This window comes from Oncorhynchus nerka, linkage group LG6 (genome assembly GCF_034236695.1).
Source record: "Oncorhynchus nerka isolate Pitt River linkage group LG6, Oner_Uvic_2.0, whole genome shotgun sequence".
Lineage (NCBI taxonomy): Eukaryota > Metazoa > Chordata > Actinopteri > Salmoniformes > Salmonidae > Oncorhynchus > Oncorhynchus nerka.
In genome coordinates, this window is record NC_088401.1 from 25,149,251 (window position 1) to 25,171,880 (window position 22,630).

The 22,630-nt window shown below is 42.7% G+C and overlaps 2 protein-coding genes across 3 annotated transcripts in view; one reads left to right on the forward strand and one right to left on the reverse strand.

Annotated features, from left to right (window-relative positions):
- The first annotated feature begins 1,011 nt into the window (after nt 1-1,011).
- txndc5 (thioredoxin domain containing 5) lies at nt 1,012-21,055 on the forward strand. Of its 2 annotated transcripts, none has more exons than XM_029661135.2 (10): nt 1,012-1,313; nt 2,458-2,610; nt 7,839-7,944; nt 8,229-8,325; nt 9,946-10,061; nt 10,371-10,457; nt 10,603-10,746; nt 14,212-14,294; nt 17,959-18,088; nt 19,253-21,055. In XM_029661135.2, exons 1-10 carry the CDS (start codon nt 1,126-1,128, stop codon nt 19,373-19,375), a joined length of 1,227 nt encoding a protein of 408 aa, XP_029516995.1. In that variant the 5' UTR covers nt 1,012-1,125; the 3' UTR covers nt 19,376-21,055. The 2 variants fall into 2 exon arrangements, with proteins under 2 accessions (XP_029516995.1, XP_029516994.1); XM_029661134.2 differs by having other exon boundaries at nt 1,017-1,313; nt 10,603-10,773.
- Nucleotides 20,877-22,630, reverse strand: part of bmp6 (bone morphogenetic protein 6) — a 36,476-nt gene continuing 34,722 nt past the window's right edge. The window contains exon 7 of the mRNA XM_029661133.2: nt 20,877-22,530. Within this exon, the coding sequence (XP_029516993.1) occupies nt 22,381-22,530 (150 nt within the window). The 3' untranslated portion in view covers nt 20,877-22,380. The remainder of the gene's footprint in view (nt 22,531-22,630) is intronic.

Sequence of the window (22,630 nt, forward strand, 5' to 3'; positions counted from 1 at the left end):
GGGCAAATCCAACACACATCACTGAGTACCACTCTCCATATTTTCAAGCATGGTGGTGGCTGCATCATGTTATGGGTATGCTTGTCATCGGTAAGAACTACAGAGTTTTTTATGATAAAAAAGAAACAGACTAGAGTTAAGCACAGGCAAAATCCTAGAGGACAGCATGGTTTAATTCGCTTTCCAACAGACACTGGGAGACAAATTCGCCTTTCAGCAGGACAATAACCTAAAACACAAGACCAAATGCACACTGGACTTGTTTACCAAGATGATATTGAATATTCCTGAGTGTCCTAGTTACCGTTTTTACTTAAATCGGCATGAAAATCTATGACAAGACTTGAGAATGGCTGTCTAGCAATGTCAACAAACAACTTGACAGAGCTTGAAGAATTTTTAAAATAATAATGTGAAAATATTGTACAACAAAGGTGTGCAACTCTCTTAAAAACATATCCAGAAAGACTAATCGCTGCCAAATAAGTTTCTAACATGTATTGACTCATATGTGAGTACTTATGTAAATTCGATTTTTTAATACATTTCCTAAGATTTCTCTAAACATATTTTCACTTTGTCATTATGGGGTATTGTGCGTAGATGGGTGAGAGAAGAAAAAAATATTTAATCTATTTTGAATTCAGGCTGTAACACAACAAAATGTGGAATACATTAATACTTTCTGAATGCACTGTAGCTCATGGGAAAGCATGAAGATGCAATGCACAGACTTGATTATTCAACATGACAATATCTGTCCTTACTCAAATAAACTATTAAAAAGAATGTGTATACCTAGCAACTAGGCTGGCTGACAGAAATATCTGAATGAATGACGCAAATGAATGAAATGTAACCAACACTGAAAAGTTGCAAACTTTGATACTAGCTGCCCTAATTGTGAAAGCATCTGGATTTAAACGTGTTAAGAACTTGTTCAGGAGTGTTTGAAGTGCACCATTTTCGTGATGCCATAGATCTCTATCTAATCTGCTTTGCATCTCCACCTGTAAAACGCCAGCAACCATTGTTCAGAGCGTCTCGCTATGCATTGGCTCTATCCAGATTCCCGAAAAGTCAGCAGTAGGGCTAGGGGCTGTCCAAGTATTCACCGACGGGATCATGGCCTCCTCAGCACTGAATTGCACACCTTTTATGTTGTGTGTTATTTATTGTGCGTTACTTTTTGGTAATATATTTTGCAACGCTGATTTAGAAGAAGATGAACATGCCAAGCATACGTATACGGTGGATATGTTCAACGATGCTGTCCCCACAGCTCCTCACTTTGTCATGTTCTTCGCCCCATGGTAAGCAAACGTTTTTTCAAGTTTTAACCTGAATGAATGGATTAGCCTACGTTAGCAGCTAGCAGTTTGTAAAGTTATCGACAATGTTCAGATAACGTTACCATATGTCCTTAACAATTTAGCAAGCTGTCTCATTTTCAAATTGTCATGATGGGCAAGCTTCTAACTTTGATTGCTGCTACTAGTAAACGTTACCTAGCTAATTTGCAGCTAACTAGCGTAGCTTTTTGCCGGCTAACTGGTTACCGATATAACTATTTATCTTAAGTTATTCAGCCAGCTTGTTTTTAGTTACACATATGATATGGCTGTTGTATATAACATGTTAATCCGCCCTTGCATTTGATGAAAGATCAATGTAATCTGGCTAACGCGTTGGCTATTACTCGAGCGTTAGCTAACATTAGGTAGCATGCTGCTAAATTTTGGGATAGCTATTTAAACTAGCGAACCTTCTAAAGTCACGTTTAAACTTGAACTGTCCCGTACTTTACAATTGTAGTTGACAAAGTCGCTACATGCACAGCGCAGTGTTTTTTTCAAAGTGTTCATTTTGCTGCTTAAATGTTTCTACTGTACTGCAGCTTTCTAGCTAACAGTACAGTGGAGGAATAGATCATTTCATGATTCGCTCCTGCTGTGACCGTTTACGTGGCAGGCACTGACTGACGTAAACACGCACGCACTAAAACTGTGCCTAAACATGTCAGTTTTTTTTTAACCCAATGACTAATCTACCTGCTGTAGTTAGGCCTAAATATATATAGGGATATAAAATATGTTTGTGTCTTTGCTGACATAAAGGCTTATAGAAAAACGTAGTCCATAATCATGGAAGTAAAAAATATGTTTTATATTCTCAGATTCACCACCTCAAAAGTATTTCTGGTCTCCTCCCAATGGTTCCTTGATACTCATGTGAAGTGTCACAGCTCCCCATATACAGTTACAAGCATAGCTGTGGGAAGTAGGGGTGCTGAGGGTGCTGCAGAAACTTTTAAAAAATCTAGATAAAACAATACATTTTTATTTTTTTACAAAAGTACTGCACAGGGCCTTTACTAGTCGTGTATTAACGAACCGATATAGCCATCTGTAGCGCTGGCTAAAAAAACAACAATTCTCTGCTGCATTGTCTTTTCAGGTGTGGTCACTGCCAGAGCCTACAAGGGACATGGAACGAGATGGCGGACAAATACAACAGCATGGAGTCGCCGCCCGCCTACGTTGTAAAGGTTGACTGCACTCAGGACGTCAAGTTCTGCTCCAACGTCCATGGCATCAGGGGGTACCCCACGTAAGTACCGGGGCGTATTCATTAGAGCCGGCGTTTTTCTTGCACAGGCACCCCCATCATATGTTAATGTAGCAAATGGGGATGTGTGAAACTTAATCCTCAGCCTGAAGTGTCCCGCTTGCGTCGCCTCATAAAATAGCTTTTGAGGTGGCGCAATCAGCTAAGATGCTTGAGGGATGACGGTCACGTGTGTTTGTGAGGCAGAGGTCTTGTGTTCGCGCCAGGTATGGGCTGAATTGGAGAGAAAGTGGTACTCGCTAAGTAAGCAGTGTGACAACCTTTACATTAGCAAAAAATATATTATTACGACTTGTCATCAGGATAATGACAAGTAGAACTAATCAATATTTGACAATGAATAGATTTGGTGGACAGTTTCATTACTATGTCCTCCCCACAGTTCATTGGAAAAGGAAGTGTAAACTCTTAAGTTCTATTAGCTAGAAATGTATCTTGGTGGTGTAGAGCAGTGGTTCCGAAACGTTTTATAGTACACCGTCAAACATTCAACCTCCAGCTGCGTACCCCCTCTAGCACCAGGGTCAGCGCACTCTCAAATGTTGTTTTTTTGCCATCATTGTAAGCCTGCCACACACACACTATACGATACATTTATTAAACTGAGTGAGTTTTTGTCACACACATCCTGGCTCGTGGGAAGTGACAAAGAGCTCTTATAGGACCAGGGCACAAACAATGATATAATAATAATCAATAATTTAGCTCTTTATTTAGCCATCTTACATATAAAACCTTATTTGTTCATCAAAAATTGTGAATAACTCACCACAGGTTAATGAGAAGGGTGTGCTTGAAAGGATGCACATAACTCTGCAGTGTTGGGTTGTATTGGAGAGAATCTGTCTTAAATCATTTTCCACACAGTCTGTGCTTGTATTTAGTTTTCATGCGAGTGAGGGCTGAGAATCCACTCTTACATAGGTACGTGGTTGCAAAGGGCATCAGTGTCTTAACAGCTCGATTTGCCAAGGCAGGATACTCTGAGCACAGCCCTATCCAGAAATCTGGCAGTGGCTTCTGATTAAATTAAATTTTCACAGGACCGCTTGTTGCAATTTCGATGAGGTTCTCTTGTTCAGATATCGGTAAGTGGACTCGAGGCAGGGCATGAAAGGGATAACGAATCCAGTCGTTTGTTTCGGGAAAGTAATTGCGCACCCAGCTCAATCAGGTGCTTTGCTATATCACATTTGACATAGTCCCTAAGTTTGAGTTAATTTACACATACAATGATGGAAAGACCTGTGTGTTGTCCTTAGTTATTGCAGACAGAGAAGAGCTCCAATTTCTTAATCATAGCCTCAATTTTGTCCCGCACATTGAATATTGTTGCGGAGAGTCCCTGTAATCCTAGATTCAGATCATTCAGGTGAGAAAAAACATCACCCAGATAGGCCAGTCGTGTGAGAAACTCGTCATTATGCAAGCGGTCAGACAAGTGAAAATTATGGTCAGTAAAGAGAACTTTAAGCTTGTCTCTCAATAATAAAAAAACGTGTCAATACTTTGCCCCTTAATAACCAGCGCACTTCTTCTGTATGTTTTAAAAGCATTATATGGTCGCTGCCCATATCATTGAATAATGCATAAAATACACAAGAGTTCAGGGGCCTTGCTTTAACAAAGTTAACCATTTTCACTGTAGTGTCCAAAACATCTTTCAAGCTGTCAGGCATTCCCTTGGCAGCAAGAGCCTCTCGGTGGATGCTGCAGTGTACTGTTTGCATGTGCGTTACCACTTCATTATGTCTCCCTGTCATGGCTTTTGCACCATCAGTACAGATAAAAACATCTTGACCACCAAAGTCCATTTGATGTCACAAAGCTGTCCAGTACTTTAAAAAATGTCCTCTCCTCTTGTCATTGTTTCCAGTGGTTTGCAGAAGAGGATGTCTTCCTTAATTGACCCCCCATAAACATAACGGTCATATGCCAGGCCCGCCAGTTGTGCCAGCCCCACCACGCCTGTTGACTCATCCAGCTGTAACGCATAGAATTCACTGGCTTGTATGCGAAGCAGTAATTGTTTCAAAACATCTCCTGCCTTGTCACTGATGCGTCGTGAAACAGTGTTGTTTGATGAAGCCGTATCTGTATCGTTTTTTTGGCCTTTTCCCCAGCATTGTCCCAGCCATATCCGCGGCAGCAGGAAGAATTAAGTCCTCCACAATAGTATGGGGCTTGCCTGTACTAGCCACTCGGTAACATTGTGCAATAGAACAGTTTCTTCTTGGACATATAACACACTGTGGCCGAGGAAAGGCACTACTCCCAATATAAGTCATTACGCTAACGCCAGTTAGTGTTGGCTTGTGAAACTACCTCTTAACTTCCTCCATACTGGACCCAGAGACATACAAATGATATCCACAATGGACCCCCTGCAGTACCTCGGACCCCAGTTTGAAAACCTCTGCACTAGGGCACACCTTAGCAAAACATTTAAACTGTTCTATTGCGCAAGGTTTTTAAATGTTTTGCTAAGGTGTGCCCTAGTGCAGAGGTTTTCAAACTGGGGTCCGGGGTACTGCAGGGGGTCCATTGTGGATACTATTTGTATGTCTCTGGGTCCAGTATGGAGGAAGTTAAGAGGTAGTTTCACAAGCCAACACTAACTGGCGTTAGCGTAATGACTTATATTGGGAGTAGTGCCTTTCTTCGGCCACAGTGTGTTATATGTGCAAAATAAACTGTTCTATTGCACAAGGTTTTTATTTTGCACATATAACACACTGTGGCTGAGGAAAGGCACTACTCCCAATATACTGAGGGAACCCCAAATCAATGTAGTTATCATATTTGCACCTCTTCGATGGTCCAACGTCCCTGTCTGTTGTTCGGTGCTTTCCCAGGTCAGGGGGCAGTAGCTCTTCGGCTGCATCAGATTCAGAACTGTCAGTGTCCATGCCAGCTGGGCTAACAACAAATGTAGAATTACTGATGCTAGCATTGGATGTGCTTGTGGAAGCCGAACAACTTGTGTCGTCAACAGGTGGCAGGTGTAGTACTGCTGGTAGTAGCAGTACTATCAGTAGAGCTGGTATATGTCTCTATGGACGCGGGCCTTACTTTTTTTTTTTTACTATCAATTTTCGTGCAAACGGAATGAGCAGCAGCTACGTTTGGCTACCTACATACCCTTGGTGTCATTCCCGGCGAGAGAGTAACAGTCAGTGCTGCCAACTAATTTTCAGGGTAGGTTGCTAGAGGCAGGTTGATTTGTTGCTAAAAGACGTTGTGATGTCATTGTGTGATAACGTAAAACACATAATAACTTTACTCAAATTGACTGCCATCTCGGCAAAAAATATGACATTTGTTCAGGTACAGACTCCCACTTTTTTTTCTTTACTTCTGGCTGTACAATTTTGACTGAGACATGTTGATTGATGTTGTAAATTCTGTTCAAGATCAAACATTCGTGACCAACTATATTCATTGGGTTTGGCTCGTCGAACCCGCACTACTGCTGCTGCAGTCCGCCAACAATGATTTGCAATTTACTGAAATTGCTACTGGCCTGCTGCTGCCAGTGCACGAGCTGGGCGCCTGCTGCTGACGTCATGCACAATGCACTTTTGTAGCAGGTGTGTTGGCACGTGTGTTGTGACTGAATGTGTGACAAAGAAAATCGTTTTTGTGTAATTTTAGAGGGAAAATGCGTGCATTTTAGCGTTCAAGTCACTTTTCAGAAGTTGCTAAAAGTTCCAAATACATTTTTAAAAGTAGCTAAATTTGTTGCTAGGTGCTGTCTGAAAAAAAAGTTGCTAAATCTAGCAACAAAATTGCTACGTTGGCATCACTGGTAACAGTTAATGTAATTGGATGTTAATTATTTGACATTGTGTTATTTTGCTGAACACTAGATGGTTTAATTTTTGGGGAGGGCAATGAAACGAAAACATCACCCAAATGAATAGCCCTGCTGGAAAATCTAAATGGACTGTTTGAAAATGTGAATCACATTTTTATTTGGCGTACCCCTGACGGCATTGCGCGTACCCCAGTTTGGGAATAGTCGGTGAAGAGAATTTTGCTGTTGTAAAGCAAATTTTCTGCAATTCTACAATCGTTTGTATTGAGATGAGAGAACAGTTTGCAGTTTTGAAGCAAATTTCCTCCAATTCTATGCATTTTGCCAATGCTAATGCTGTGTACCTCTGCTCAAACATAACAAAATCAATGGGCATGTGCCCCCAATTCCCGTATTTAAAGAATAAAATAAAAAATCCCATTCTCAATTCTCCCCGACTGTCTAGTCTTTATTTTATTTGTATTTTTCAAAGATGGTATTATTGAAAAAAATATATAGTTCAATATCTTTTCTGCATGCTTTCTATCTGGTATTGGTTGTTTCAATTGGCACCAAAACTGCTTTTCTATTCTGAAAATTACCACATAGATGGCACAACTAAAAATTTTAGCTGAAACGCGTAGTTTAAAAAAATCTATTGAACATTATATGAAGTTCCTTGGTCCTCCATTCTTTTTTTGATGACCAATTCACCCCGTTTACCAAAGAGCACCTTCTGTCTACCAACATTTACTATTGTGTACCTTAGCGCTTCCTTTCCTCCTCTTTCTAATAATTTTCTATACAGAAAAAAAACATGTAATTAGCTTGATTTTAGCAATGAAGTCATTTATCTACTTCCATAGAGTTTGATGAACAGTTAGCATGACTTCCAGTCATTATGCTAACGCTAGTTAGCGTTGGCTTGTGAAACTACCTCTTAACTTCCTCCATACTGGACCCAGAGACATACAAATGGTATCCACAATTGACCCCAGTTTGAAAACCTCTGCATTAGGGAATACCGTAGCAAAACATTGTGCAATAGAACAGATTCTTCTTGGATTTCTTATTGGATAAGTTGAGTATACCTCACCATTTCGAGGCACTATTTTGCTACTGGTATAAACCACAAAGAGCAGTGAGCTTCAATGTAGATAGCAGGGAACATTGACATGCATTTAGACCCTAACATGCTTATAAATTACTCTGTCGGGGAAAAAAAACAACTGTCACAAAGAAAAGTATTAACATTTTATTAGCCATGAACATGACATAAATAAGTTGCAATGCATGTAATGACAATGGAATTGATCAATTTGGTGTATTTTGAGTATGTTGATACAGCAGAGCAGTATGGCTATGCCCTAGTCATTGAGTTGTATGATCTCATTGATCCCTGTCTTGTTTGCAGGTTGATGCTGTTCAAGCCCGAGCAGGAGGCGATGAAGTACCAAGGCCCCAGGGACCTGCAGTCTCTGGAGACCTGGATGCTCAACACTGTGCAGGAGGAGCCTGTGGTAAGGAGAGAGGTCATCCAAGTGATCTAAATAAAACATACAGTAGGTGATCCTGTATGGCTCAGTTGGTAGTATTGTATTGTAGGTTCGATTCCCGGGGCCACCCATATGTAAAATGTATGCACGCGTAACTAGGTCGCTTTGGATTAAAGCATCTACTAAATGGCATATTCTTTTTTTATCATTATTATTATTATTATTATTATATATTGAAATGGAAACTATTTGAGACTAATGTGATGTGATGGTAGTCTTTATTTGACGTGTGGCATGATGTTCTGCAGGAGCCAGAGACTGAGCTGGAGCCTCCCAAAGCCCCAGAGCCAAAGCAGGGCCTGTATGACCTCACCGCCAGCAACTTCAAGGCCCACATCTCTAAAGGTAATGTGGGGGGAGGACTGGGATTGATCAATACCACAGACGTGGCAACGGTCTCTTTATAGCCTGGTCCCAGAACTGTTTCTGCTGTCTTGCCGACTTGCAATTGTCATGCGCCATAGGAGTTGGCAAGACGGCACACACAGACCTGGGACCAGACTTGTCTCTTTAGACCTGAACGTTTTATGCAAGTTACATATGTAAAGTTTCTACAAAGTTTAACATAATTTAGGTGCCGTCATTTCCTTGAAACCATGATGCAATCCACGCTACATTTATCTCAGGCAAACAGCATGTTTCCGGTCGCTGGACAAGCACAACAAAAGTAAATGGTCATGATAATTGTCCCAATGAAATTGCAGCTCTTAAAGGGATACTTTGGGGATTTTCTATACTGAATAAAAATGTAAACACAACATCCAACAATTTCAAAAATAGAAATACTCCTCAGTTTCATTAGTTGTCCGGGTGGCTGGTTTCAGTTGATCCCACAGGGGAAGAAGACAGATGTTGAGGTCCTGGGCTGGCGTTGCTACGCGTGGTCTGTGGTTGTGACACCGGTTAGTTGTACTGCCAAATTGGAAGCGGCTTATGGTAGAGAAATTAACATTAAATTCTCAGGCAACAGCTCTGGTGGACATTGCTGCAGTCAGCATGCCAATTGCGTGCTCCCTCAACTTGAGACATCCATGGCATTGTGTTGTGTGACAAAACTTCACATTTTAAAGTGACCTTTTATTGTCCCCAGCACAAGGTGCATCTGTGTAATGACCATGCTGTTTAATCAGCTTCTTGTTATGCCACGTCAGGTGGATCGATTATCTTGTCAAAGAAGAAATGCTCACTAACAGGGATGTAAACAAATTTGTGCACAAGTTTTGAGAGTTCAGTATTCTTCCCCCAGAGTCAGACTTCCTCATTTTGATGTATCTGTGTCCAGTATGAAGGAAGTTGGAGGTAGTTTCACGAGCCAGTGCTAACTAGCATTAGCACAATGACTTGAAGCATGGTTGCATGCTAGCAGATACCCGTAGACTTCCGGTCATTGTGCTAACGCTAGTTAGCAATTACTTCCTTCAAACCACACGCAGAGACATAAAAATGGTATCCATGAGTTCATCTGACTCTGGGGAAGTAGATAAAGGGCCTCATTGCCAAACTCCCCAAAGTATCCCTTTAAGTCTGGTTTTTAGTCGTATGTTAGAGTTGAGAAGAAAAATAAATTATTCCTGTTTTGGAGAAAAAAATGCAGGATATGACAAGGTCATTTGTAAGAGGAATGTTTATGGGTCTCACATTTAAATCTGGTTAAGATTTAACTGACAATTGTGTAATCAGTAGCATTTAACCTCTGTGAGCTCCGTTTATTTTAGTCTCTAGGGCCGCATTGCATAGGCCATTTTTATAGTTGATGTAATTTCTCATGTTATTCCATCAACTTGTAACCCATCCTTAAGCTAAGACGCTCATACTCTATAACTTAAGCTATTATGTACCTCTGTAAAATGCTTTATAATTAGTTTGTTCAGATTGCAGCTATTCCTGGTGTACATTTATGTATATATTATCTTTTCCAGTATTAAGTATAATCTCCTTTTCTTCTTTTTTTCCTCCTCTCCACAGGGTCCCACTTTGTCAAGTTCTTTGCCCCCTGGTGTGGTCACTGCAAGGCCATGGCCCCCACCTGGGAGCAGCTGGCCACCAGCTTTGAGCACTCCGACAACATCAAGATCGGCAAGGTTGGTAACATGTTCCAACCCTGCCTGAGCAACAGCAGTGTACCGGAGTCACTTATCTATGTAACAAGACCAGGACACGGATCTTCTGACGAGTCATTTTGTTTGTACAATGAGATAATACAACCCACTGAACAAATGTTATTTATGGCTGTTGTTTGTATTGAATTGCATGTTGATATTTCCAAGTTAAAAGCACAACTAGCTATCTTTACCAGCTACAGGAGTTAAATGTGAAGTATGACATACTAGGTATGAGCTGGATATGCTGAATGAATTCTGAATAAACTGGTGTGTTGTGTGATTGGCCAGGTGGACTGTACCCAGCACTACGAGGTGTGCTCTGAGAACGCTGTGCGTGGCTACCCCACCCTGCTCTTCTTCAAGGACGGAGAGAAGGTACGTAGTTTGGTTGGCTAGCACACTGAAGACCTTGTGTCATTGTGTTCTGTAACACATTTAAGCTTTTAAGGAGCTATTGCTTTATCATTAAAATGCTAGTCAATTTGTTAACCCTTTCCATTGCTGCTGTTTGTCTGTCCAGGCGGATCAGTACAGAGGCAAGCGGGACCTGGAATCTCTGAAGGACTTTGTCGACAACCAGGTTAAGGCTGCTACTAAGGAGGATGACGTACACCCACATGCTAACGAGATCCCAGTACCCAGCGCCGAACCTGCCAAAGAGGAGGTGTGTGTGTTTGACTGTTTCTCTCAGGTACCGTGAGGCCAAGCACATGTGCCTTCCAGACTTTAAATACTCCACATGCTATTTTAAAACTCTTAACATTGGTCACTGTTATGCCGAGATCTCATTTTGGGGGCGGGTACCCTGTTGTGTGTGGGCAGCAAGTTTCTTCTCCAGATACTTAATGAGTGAACAAGCTCTCGGGCAGATGTTTTAGCAGTGAGATTACCATCTAGCCCGCTCAGGCCTACGCTGTAGACTACAGTCTACACCAGGCATAGGCCTCTGCTGCACAACAGTCAACTAGACCTAGCAATTATGGGCAGGCTAGCTATTTCCTTCCGCCCATGCCAAGACATCTCGGATATAGTGTTCAGTGTGAACAGTGACATCAACCTTGAATAAAGACGTGGGACGAGTCGTTTAAGGAGAGATCCAAAGCTAATTCCAATACAACACGAGCTCGATTAGTCACGGATGTTCGGTGTAGGAATTTAGGCTACTGGCCTTGTGGACATACACTGCCTTCAGAAAGTATTCATACCCCTTCACTTATTCCACATTTATAGTTAAGTTACAGCCTAAATTAAAAATGGATTCAATATCTATTTTTTTCTCTAACCCATCTACACACAATACCAAAGTGAAAACATGTTTTTAGACTTTTTTTGCGCAAAGAAATATAGCATTTAGATAAATATTCACACCCCTGAGTCAATACATGTAATCGCTGCCAAAGGTGATTCTAACATCTGTGAGTCTTTCTGGGTAAGTCTCTAAGAGCTTTGCAAACCTGGATCGTACAATATTTAAAAAATTCAAGTTCTGTCAAGTGAGTTGCTGATTATAGCTAGACAGCCATTTTCAGGTCTTTCCAGAGTTAAGACAATTTACAGTACCGGTCAAAAGTTTAGACATACCTACTCATTCCACGGTTTGTCTTTATTTTTACTAGTTTCTACATTGTAGAACAATAGTGAAGACGTCAAAACTATGAAATAACAAATCAAAATCAAATGTATTTATATAGCCCTTCGAACATAAGCTGATATCTCAAAGTGCTGTACAGAAACTCACCCTAAAACCCCAAACAGCAAGCAATGCAGGTGTAGAAGCACGGTGGCTAGGAAAAACTCCCTAGAAAGGCCAAAACCTAGGAAGAAACCTAGAGAGGAACCAGGCTCTTCTGGCTTTGGAGATTATAACAGAACATGGCCAAGATGTTCAAATGTTCATAAATGACCAGCATGGACAAATAATAATAATCACAGTAGTTGTCAAGGGTGCAGCATGTCAGCACCTCAGGAGTAAATGTCAGTTGGCTTTTCATAGCCGATCATTAAGAGTATCTCTACCACTCCTGCTGTCTCTAGAGAGTTGAAAACAGCAGGTCTGGGACAGGTAGCACGTCCGGTGAACAGGTCAGGATTCCATAGCTGCAGGCAGAACAGTTGAAACTGGAGCAGCAGCACGGCCAGGTGGACTGGTGACAACAAGGAGTCATCATGCCAGGTAGTCCTGAGGCATGGAATAACACAAATGGAATCATGTAGGTGTTAAACAAATCAAAATATATTTTATATTTGAGATTCTTCAAAGTAGCCACCCTTTGCCTTGATGACAGCTTTGCACACTCTTGGCATTCTGGCAATCAGCTTCATGAGGAATGCTTTTCCAATAGTCTTGAAGGAGTTCCCACATATGCTGAGTACTTGTTGGCTGCTTTTCCTTAACTTTGTAGTCCAACTCATCCAAAACCATCTCAATTGGGTTGAGGGCGGGTGATTGTGGAGGCCAGGTCATCTGATGCATCACTCTCCTTCTTGGTCAAAAAGCTCTTACACAGCCTGGAGGTGTGATTTTGGTCATTGTCCTGTTGAAAAACTAATTATAGTCCCACTAGGTGCAAACCAGATGGGATGGCGTATCGCTGCAAAATGCTGTGGTAGCCATGCTGGTTAAGTGTGCCTTAAATTCTAAATAAATCACAGACCGTGTCACCAGCAAAGCACCCCCACACCATCACCTCCATGCGTCACGGTGGGAACTACACATGCGGAGATCATCCATTCACCTACTCTGCGTTTCACAAAGACATGGCGGTTGGAACCAAAAATCTAAACTTTGGACTCATCAGACCAAAGGACAGATTTCCACTGGTCTAATGTCCATTGCTCATGATTCCATATGTGCTATTTCATAGTTTTGTGTCTTCACTATTATTCCACAATGTAGAAAATGGTGACAAAAAAAAAATCCCTGGAATGAGTAGGTGTGTCCAAACTTTTGACTGGTTCTGTAAGTCAAAACTGTAGCTAGGCCACTCAAGAACATTCAATGTCATCTCGGTAAGCAAGTCCAGCGTATATTTGGCCTTGTTTCAGGTTATTGTCCTACTGAAAGGTGAATTTGTCTCCCAGTTTCTGTTGGAAAGCAAACTGAAGCAGGTTTTCTTCAAGATTTTGCCTGTGCTTAGGTATCTTCCATTTTTTTTAAATACTAAAATACCCCCTAGTCCTTTCCGATGACAAGCATACCCATAACATGATGCAGCCACCACCATGCTTGAAAATATGAAGTGGTACTCAGTGATTTTGTTGTTGGATTTGCCCCTAAACCTAATGCTTTGTTAATTTCTTTGGCACATTTTTTGCAGTATTACTTTAGTGTCTTCACTCTGTCATTTTAGGTTAGTATTGGGTAGTAATTATATATTTTTTATATCCATCCTCAGTTTCTCCTACCACAGCCATTAAACTCTGTAAATGGTAAAGACACCCATTGGCCTCATGGTGAAATCCCTGAGTGGTTTCCTTCCTCTCCGGCACATGAGTTAGTAAGGACGTCTGTATATTTGTAGTGACTGGGTGTATTGATACATTATTATTGATACACTATTCAGTGTAATGAATAACTTCATGCTCAAAGGGATATTTAATATCAGCTTTTTTTTTTTTTTTTGACCAATCTACCGATAGGTGCCCTGATTTGCTGAGCATTGGAAAACCTCCCTGGTCTTTGTGGTTGAATCTGTTTGAAATGTACTGCTCTACTGAAGGACCTTACAGATAATTGTGTGTCGGGTACAGAGATGAGTTAATCATTAAAACATTATATTAAACACTATTATTGCACACAGTGAGTCCATGTGACTTGTGAAGCAAATATTTACTCCTGAACTTATTTAAACTTGCTTTAACAAAGGGGTTGAATACTTATTGACCCAAGACATTTCAGCTTTTAATTTTTTATTCATTTGTAAAAATGTATAAAAACATAATTCCACTTTGACATTATGGGGTATTGTGTGTAGGCCAGTGACACAAAATCTCAATTTTAAATTCAGGCTGTAACGCAACAAAATGTGGAAAAAGTCAAGGAGTGTGAACACTTTCTGAAGGGACTGTATTAACCAATACATGACCAGGAATGATCCAATCTGATATCACCTCTGTTTTTTTCCTGCAGTCTGGCGTTATTACACTCACAGAGAGCAATTTTGACGAGACAGTGGCCAAGGGGCTGACGTTGATCAAGTTCTACGCTCCATGGTAAGCGCTCTTATATACATTTACATTTAAGTCATTTAGCAGACGCTCTTATCCAGAGCGACTTACAAATTGGTGCATTCACCTTATGACATCCAGTGGAACAGTAGTGCATCTAAATCTTTTAAGGGGGGTGAGAAGGATTACTTTATCCTATCCTAGGTATTCCTTAAAGAGGTGGGGTTTCAGGTGTCTCCGGAAGGTGGTGATTGACTCCGCTGTCCTGGCGTCGTGAGGGAGTTTGTTCCACCATTGGGGGCCAGAGCAGCGAACAGTTTTGACTGGGCTGAGCGGAACTGTACTTCCTCAGTGGTAGGGAGGCGAGCAGGCCAGAGGTGGATGAACGCAGTGCCCTTGTTTGGGTGTAGGGCCTGATCAGAGCCTGGAGGTACTGAGGTGCCGTTCCCCTCACAGCTCCGTAGGCAAGCACCATGGTCTTGTAGCGGATGCGAGCTTCAACTGGAAGCCAGTGGAGAGAGCGGAGGAGCGGGGTGACGTGAGAGAACTTGGGAAGGTTGAACACCAGACGGGCTGCGGCGTTCTGGATGAGTTGTAGGGGTTTAATGGCACAGGCAGGGAGCCCAGCCAACAGCGAGTTGCAGTAATCCAGACGGGAGATGACAAGTGCCTGGATTAGGACCTGCGCCGCTTCCTGTGTGAGGCAGGGTCGTACTCTGCGGATGTTGTAGAGCATGAACCTACAGGAACGGGCCACCGCCTTGATGTTATTTGAGAACGACAGGGTGTTGTCCAGTATCACGCCAAGGTTCTTAGCGCTCTGGGAGGAGGACACAATGGAGTTGTCAACCGTGATGGCGAGATCATGGAACGGGCAGTCCTTCCCGGGAGGAAGAGCAGCTCCGTCTTGCCGAGGTTCAGCTTGAGGTGGTGATCCGTCATCCACACTGATATGTCTGCCAGACATGCAGAGATGCGATTCGCCACCTGGTCATCAGAAGGGGAAAGGAGAAGATTAATTGTGTGTCGTCTGCATAGCAATGATAGGAGAGACCATGTGAGGTTATGACAGAGCCAAGTGACTTGGTGTATAGCGAGAATAGGAGAGGGCCTAGAACAGAGCCCTGGGGGACACCAGTGGTGAGCACATGGTGTGGAGACGGATTCTCGCCACGCCACCTGGTAGGAGCGACCTGTCAGGTAGGACGCAATCAAGCGTGGGCCGCGCCGAGAGATGCCCAACTCGGAGAGGGTGGAGAGGAGGATCTGATGGTTCACAGTGTCGAAGGCAGCCAATAGGTCTAGAAGGATGAGAGGAGAGAGAGTTAGCTTTAGCAGTGCGGAGCGCCTCCGTGATACAGAGAAGAGCAGTCTCAGTTGAATGACTAGTCTTGAAACCTGACTGATTTGGATCAAGAAGGTCATTCTGAGAGAGATAGCGGGAGAGCTGGCCAAGGACGGCACGTTCAAGAGTTTTGGAGAGAAAAGAAAGAAGGGATACTGGTCTGTAGTTGTTGACATCGGAGGGATCGAGTGTAGGTTTTTTCAGAAGGGGTGCAACTCTCGCTCTCTTGAAGACGGAAGGGACGTAGCCAGCGGTCAGGGATGAGTTGATGAGCGAGGTGAGGTAAGGGAGAAGGTCTCCGGAAATGGTCTGGAGAAGAGAGGAGGGGATAGGGTCAAGCGGGCAGGTTGTTGGGCGGCCGGCCGTCACAAGACGCGAGATTTCATCTGGAGAGAGAGGGGAGAAAGAGGTCAGAGCACAGGGTAGGGCAGTGTGAGCAGAACCAGCGGTGTCGTTTGACTTAGCAAACGAGGATCGGATGTCGTCGACCTTCTTTTCAAAATGGTTGACGAAGTCATCTGCAGAGAGGGAGGAGGGGGGGAGGGGGAGGAGGATTCAGGAGGGAGGAGAAGGTGGCAAAGAGCTTCCTAGGGTTAGAGCAGACATGGGCAAACTACGGCCCGCGGGCCACATACGGCCCGTTAGGCTTTTTAATCCGGCCCGCCGAACTTGTCCAAATTATAGTAAAAACCTCCTTTTTTCCCCTTTCCCTGCAATGCCCACGTTTCCCCAATAGATGGCGCACTCAAAACACATTGACCGTTGTTGGAGTGGCGCGTATCTCTTTATTTCACTTTAATTTTTTCACTTCGTTTCACGTCACCATTAAGCCCTTCTGTGAAAATGAGTGGACCAAAGAGAAGGGAAGTGGACAGCGAATGCCGAGTGTTTAATAAGGAGTGGACAACAAAATACTTCTTCACTGAAGTCCGATCAACGGCTGTATGTCTGATATGCCAAGAAGCTGTTGCGGTTTTCAAAGAGTACAATATCAGCCGTCACTTTGCCACGAAGCATGCAAACTATGCTAGCAAGCAGTCAACACAAGAACGGGCGGCTACTGCTCAGAGGTTGGCAGCTAATTTACAGAGTCAACAGAACTTTTTTCACCGACAAACTGCAATTCAAGAGTCAAGTACCAAGGCAAGTTATTTGCTGGCATTCAAATTAGCAAAGGCAAGCAAGCCTTTCTCCGAAGGCGAGTTTTTGAAAGAGTGCATGGTAGATACAGCAGGTCTCTTGTGTCCGGAGAGCAAAGCCAAGTTTGAAAAAATCAGTTTAGCACGCAGGACAGTGACTCGCCGCGTGGAACTGATTGACGAAGATATAGTCAGCGAGTTAAACAAAAAGGCGGAGTCCTTTAAGTTATATTCACTAGCACTGGATGAAAGTAACGACATAAAAGACACTGCTCAGCTCCTAATTTTTATCCGAGGGATTAACAACAGTTTTGAGATAACGGAGGAGCTTTTGAGCATGGAATCACTGAAAGGGAAAACGCGAGGAGAGGACTTATATGAACAGGTGTCTGCTGTCATCGAGAGAATGAAGCTACCTTGGAGTAAACTTGCCAATGTCACCACGGATGGATCGCCAAATTTAACTGGAAAAAACATCGGGCTGCTGAAAAGAATCCAGGATAAAGTGAAAGAAGAAAACCCTGACCAGGATGTTTTCACATTTGAAAGACAGTTAATAAATTGGGTTGTAGTGTTCTTACTGTGCTATGAGGTTTGCACACACTACATTTAATGCTTTAGTATATCCGGCCCAAACACTCCCTCCAAATGCTCCTGGCCCGGCCCCTCTGTCAAATTTTAGAACCCATTGTGGCCCGCGAGTCAAAAAGTTTGCCCACCCCTGGGGGAATTTAGAGTGGTAGAAAGTGGCTTTAGCAGCAGAGAGAGAAGAGGAAAATGTAGAGAGGAGGGAGTGAAAGGATGCCAGGTCCGCAGGGAGGCGAGTTTTCCTCCATTTCCGCTCGGCTGCCCGGAGCCCTGTTCTATACAGTAGTAACACTCTTTTTAACTATCTATCTCCCGCCGTATGATCTTGGATATTTATTTGAGTCAGTGGTACTTGTAAGAAGTTGAGGAGGCTAGTGCATTTCCCCTCAGGTAATGGAGCGGCACCCTCGCAGACTAAAGTTCCATCGAAATACTCTACTACTATCTGCCCTGATCTAGGCTAGGTGAAAATAATATCATGGATGCCAGTTTTGTCACAGCAGTGCACATGACTAAAAGTACACTAGATGAAAGTACCACTCGACTATTGAGATGCAGAGAAAGAGAACCTCGGTGGTCCACTGCCTGGATAACCTGCATAATCATAACTGACTTGTCTCTTTCCCCCCCACTCCAGGTGTGGCCACTGTAAGAATCTGGCCCCTGCATGGGAAGACCTGTCCAAGAAGGAGTTCCCTGGCCTGACTGACGTGAAGATTGCCAAAGTGGACTGCACAGTGGAAAGGATGATCTGCAACAGGTTTTCAGTAGGTGTTCTACACTGAGTGTACTAAACATTAGGAACACCTTCTTAATATTGAGTTGCAACCTCTTTTGCGCTCAGAACAGACTCAATTCGTCGGGACATGGACTCTACAAGGTGTTGAAAGTGTTCCACAGGGATGCTGTCTCATGTCGACTCCAATGCTTTCCACAGTTGTGTCAAGTTGGCTGGATGTCCTTTGGGTGATGGACCATTCTTGATACACACAGGAAACTGTTGAGTGTGAAAAACCCAGCAGCATTGCAGTTCTTGACACAAACCGGTGCGACTGGCAACTACTACTACAATAGCCAGTTCAGACATTCCATGTCTCAATTGTCTCGAGGATTAAAAATCCTTCTTTAACCTGTCGTCGCCAATTTTTGTACACTGATTTGAAGTGGATTTAACAGGTGACATCAATAAGGGATCATAACCTTCACCTTTCATGAAATGTTTTGTACACTCAGTATAAATTGTAAATTGACTGTCAGTAGCTAAGATATTGCTCAGAAAGAGCAATACTGTAGTGTACTATACTCTGCGGTATAATTGGCAAGACCTTGATTGTGTAACTTGACATTCCGTTCATAAACACACACAAGCAGCGCCACCCAGCGCCACAGGAAGTATACATGGTGGGTTATGTGGGTTAGCGGGGGTTGTGTACTATGGTTCAAAAAGCCATAAAACTGCACAGCCACCTCATCACGGGATTGGATAATCAGTGGTCCTCCGCTAACAGGAATGGTGGATCTCAAGACTCCCTCATGGCCCTGAAGACAGTCCCTTATAACCATCGCAACCTTTATTAATGGGACGCTCTCTGGACTAGTAGTCTCTTCAGCTGCAACCTGTCTGGCTCTTAGTAGCTCACTGTTAGAATTGATTAAATTAGTGTTACGTTATGACTCACACTGCTAAACAATCTAGACGATTCATGCATAGTTTATAGTAAGAGAAAAAACATTTGCAACCATTATTTCCTTCGGAGTTGGCTGATCTGAAGGACAGGTGGGCGTGATATGGTAAAGGCATTGGGGGCTAGGTGAAGTAAAGACCATATTGTTTATACCTATCCATTCCCTTCAAATCAGCAAACACTGAAGAGGTCGGGGCTAGCTAAGGGTTGTTATCTTGCTGACTTTGTCTCCTTTCTCTTCTACAGGTACATGGGTACCCCACCCTGCTGCTGTTCAGAGCTGGTGCTCAAGGTGAGGAGCATCACGGAGGGCGGGACTTGGAGAGCCTGCACAGTTTTGTGATGAAGCAGGCCCGAGACGAGCTGTAGCATTGTCCAAACAACATCCACCATTACTTCTCTCCTCCACCCAACACAGAATATCTGGCCAATGGGAGGAGTCCTCTCACCCACAACAACCAGCTCCCATCGTTTTCCTTTCAGAAAAGAGTAGCATCAATGCACTGCTTTTTAACCCCCACTGTAATGTCTCATGAGTGAGGCCAGTCTGATTCTATAATAATCCAATAGTTTGTGTGAAATGTGAATATTTTGTTTGGGCTGCCCAGTCCCCCTGTTCCTCTGGAGAGCATTGGCTGGCTCTGCAAACCACTTTTTGCCAGCGGTACTTAAATCGGCCAAACCTTAAAATGCATACCGTTATAGTCATCCCAACACTTGACAACTCAAGCAGAGTCGTCTTAAATAGTGCCTGCTGGTTGTATCAAAAAAATGTTGGATTAAGCTGACTGAGTTTGTATAGATATAAAATGTTAATGTTCATTTGGTGATTTAAGAAAATCATGTTGACGAACAATCATGAGCCGTTGATGTAATGTTACTGTTGCACAGGGGTCAAAGCCGCGTGACCTCCAGTGACGTTGATTGTTAAGTTGACTGTACTTTTTATCCATGCCAGTGACGGCCTAACTAACTTAACTCTCAGGGACCCCCAGTTGGAGTTCTTAGCCTATGCCATACTGCAATCTCTTATCGGCTATATTTTTCTGACGAATTCCCCCAACTGCTTTTTGGCTATGACAGGAAAGGCTGCATGAAAGTGTCATGTCAAACTGCCCTTTGTGAGTGAGTGGTCTTCTGTGACATTGCAATTGTACTACAAAAAGTCTGAATGTAAAAGTATTTTTTTTGGTTTTCCATTTTAGTGCTGTAAGAGGTTCAATGTCAGGCGCCTCGGGACAGTTTTGGCGTTCTCACTGTTTTATGAACAATGATTGTGATCGTCTGTTTGGCACACTCGAGTCATGCCTTATGCATGGAATGTGCTAGTTTGTCATGAAAGGAAAACCATGTGTCATTAATCCATGTTTGAAACATCCCTCACAAATGGTTTGAGGGATTGTGTCCAACATGGACGACTTAAAAAAAAAATGGACCATTCAGAATGTTGCATAGAACAAACGTCTGCTGTAAATGAATATTCTGTTTCATTGATTAAGCCCCATATCATGCCGTCACTCAAACACCCAGTGAAGCAAAACAGTGATGAGGTCATTTTACTTTGGGGTTTTTGTTTGGTTTACCTCAGTTGCTTGGGATGTCAAAAAAACAAATACCCAAAATATATTATCCACCCATATAATGATCACTCATGACTTGTTTAGTCCATAAATTACGACGACAGTTTCTTTTCTCCATATATAGAATATATCAACCCACAGTGTTAGTGGATCAGAATTTTTTTTTTGTGTGCTATTCAGGGGCGGTTGAAATTTAAGTGGTCTGAGAATGTGTTTGCATGGAGTTGCTGTGAGACAGTTTACATTCAATGCTCAATTAAGGGAAACAAATGCATTCAGAGGCTAACCACTTATTGTCAGTAAAATCTTTATGGATAGTACATGGTCTAGGCAGACTCCAGTGAAGGAAAGCAGTATTTTGTTTTTGTGAGTGGGTTGACACTGCCCATGATTTTTGTAAAAAATCAAATAAAAAAAAAGGCAAGTTGTAACATGAGATTTTGTAATAAAATGTCTTTTTCCAAAAATAGTATTTTTAATTTGTTTGTTTTTCTCTGTAATATGGCATGTGATTAAGTGGTGCAATAAATAAGCTGAAAATGTACACGTATTTACACACAAAAGTAAGTCTAAACATGACCACAAGAAATGTAAACAGCAGCTTACTAGAGGTATATTTTGTGATTTCTGATTGGTTAGGCACAAAGTTGAATTCTTTTTTATCAGGATTGGGCTCAATTCAGGAAGTGATTACAGATTGTGCAATAGAAATGTAAAGGTCATTTTCAATTGAACCGACATTCAGCGTTTACCGTGAATGCAGAAATGTTGCCTTTGAAATTTCAATCACGCTGTAATGCTGAACTTCCACAATAACGGATTGAATAGAGCCCCGATCCGTAAATGAATCGACAGTAGCAATTACTTTGAAATGAACCAAATCAAAATGTCAAACCCAAGCTAATTTCAGAAAGCTGGTTCAAAACATTTGTTCAGCTGGTTTGACCAACAAATAGATTTTCCCACAATTTTTGGGGATATGTTAACTCAGTGAGTGGAATAACATGGAAATGACAGTTTGCGGGATGTCCAAGGGATGAGGTGAATGTCATCCTCTTTAGAGCAGTCCATCAGTTAAGCCACAACCTGCTACCTGTTGAACCAGCTTGGTGAACACCCAGCATGAGCTTGGCAAATATTGACCCAATGAAGATATTTTGATGAGTTCACAACTAAAATAGTATGTGGTTGTTTCCGTTCGGCCCATATTATATTTTTGGAAGCCAGGTGAATATGGCGGAAGAACTGAGTACAATCCATAAAGAGGAGTAGGAAATATCTGGATCTTTTTACATTAACTGTAATGTATCGTGGCATACATTTCATGAATATTTCAGCAGATTGTTCATGTTAAAATCAGGCTTTGGTTAGTCAGACAATATACATACATCTCTATTAAAATTGGTGTAGTTAGGCTAATGCTTTTCCCCTGTGGTCCTATAAAAGGATTTCAACATGTTTTGTGTCATTAGACTACATCTGACATCATGTAACAGGTTGGCTGTCAGTATTGAGATAACATTGAGTCAATTCCCCGACGCCGTCGAGTTGTTTCGCTGTAATGGGCCATTAGCCGTCTGAGAACTTCAACACCACTTAGTTTTGAAAGGGGGGGGGGGAGCAGCACATTGGTCTGGTCCATTTATCAGTTCCTTCCTCGCCCTGAGTATGGGAGAGGAGAGGGTAGTACACAACACACACTCACAAACAGGCAGACCCATGATGTCGTGTGCACACAGTCTCCGCTGCAGCCCATGGCCAGGTGACCATGGTGACGCGGCAGTTTGGCGGTCGTCAGTGGCAGCCACAGGCCCTCACCACCATGTTCTTGTACTTCTTCAGGATGACATTGGAGTTGTCGTCGAAGTAGAGCACGGAGATGGCGTGCAGCTTGGTGGGGGCGCAGCAGGGCTTGGGCACGTTCTCCGGATTCATGAGGTGGACCTAGGAGACAACAAGAGGTCAGAGGTCACATTCCTCTTCAAGCACAGCTTGAACGATCCATGTCACTTTCCTAACGTGAAGTGCGCACTTGAAACATTTG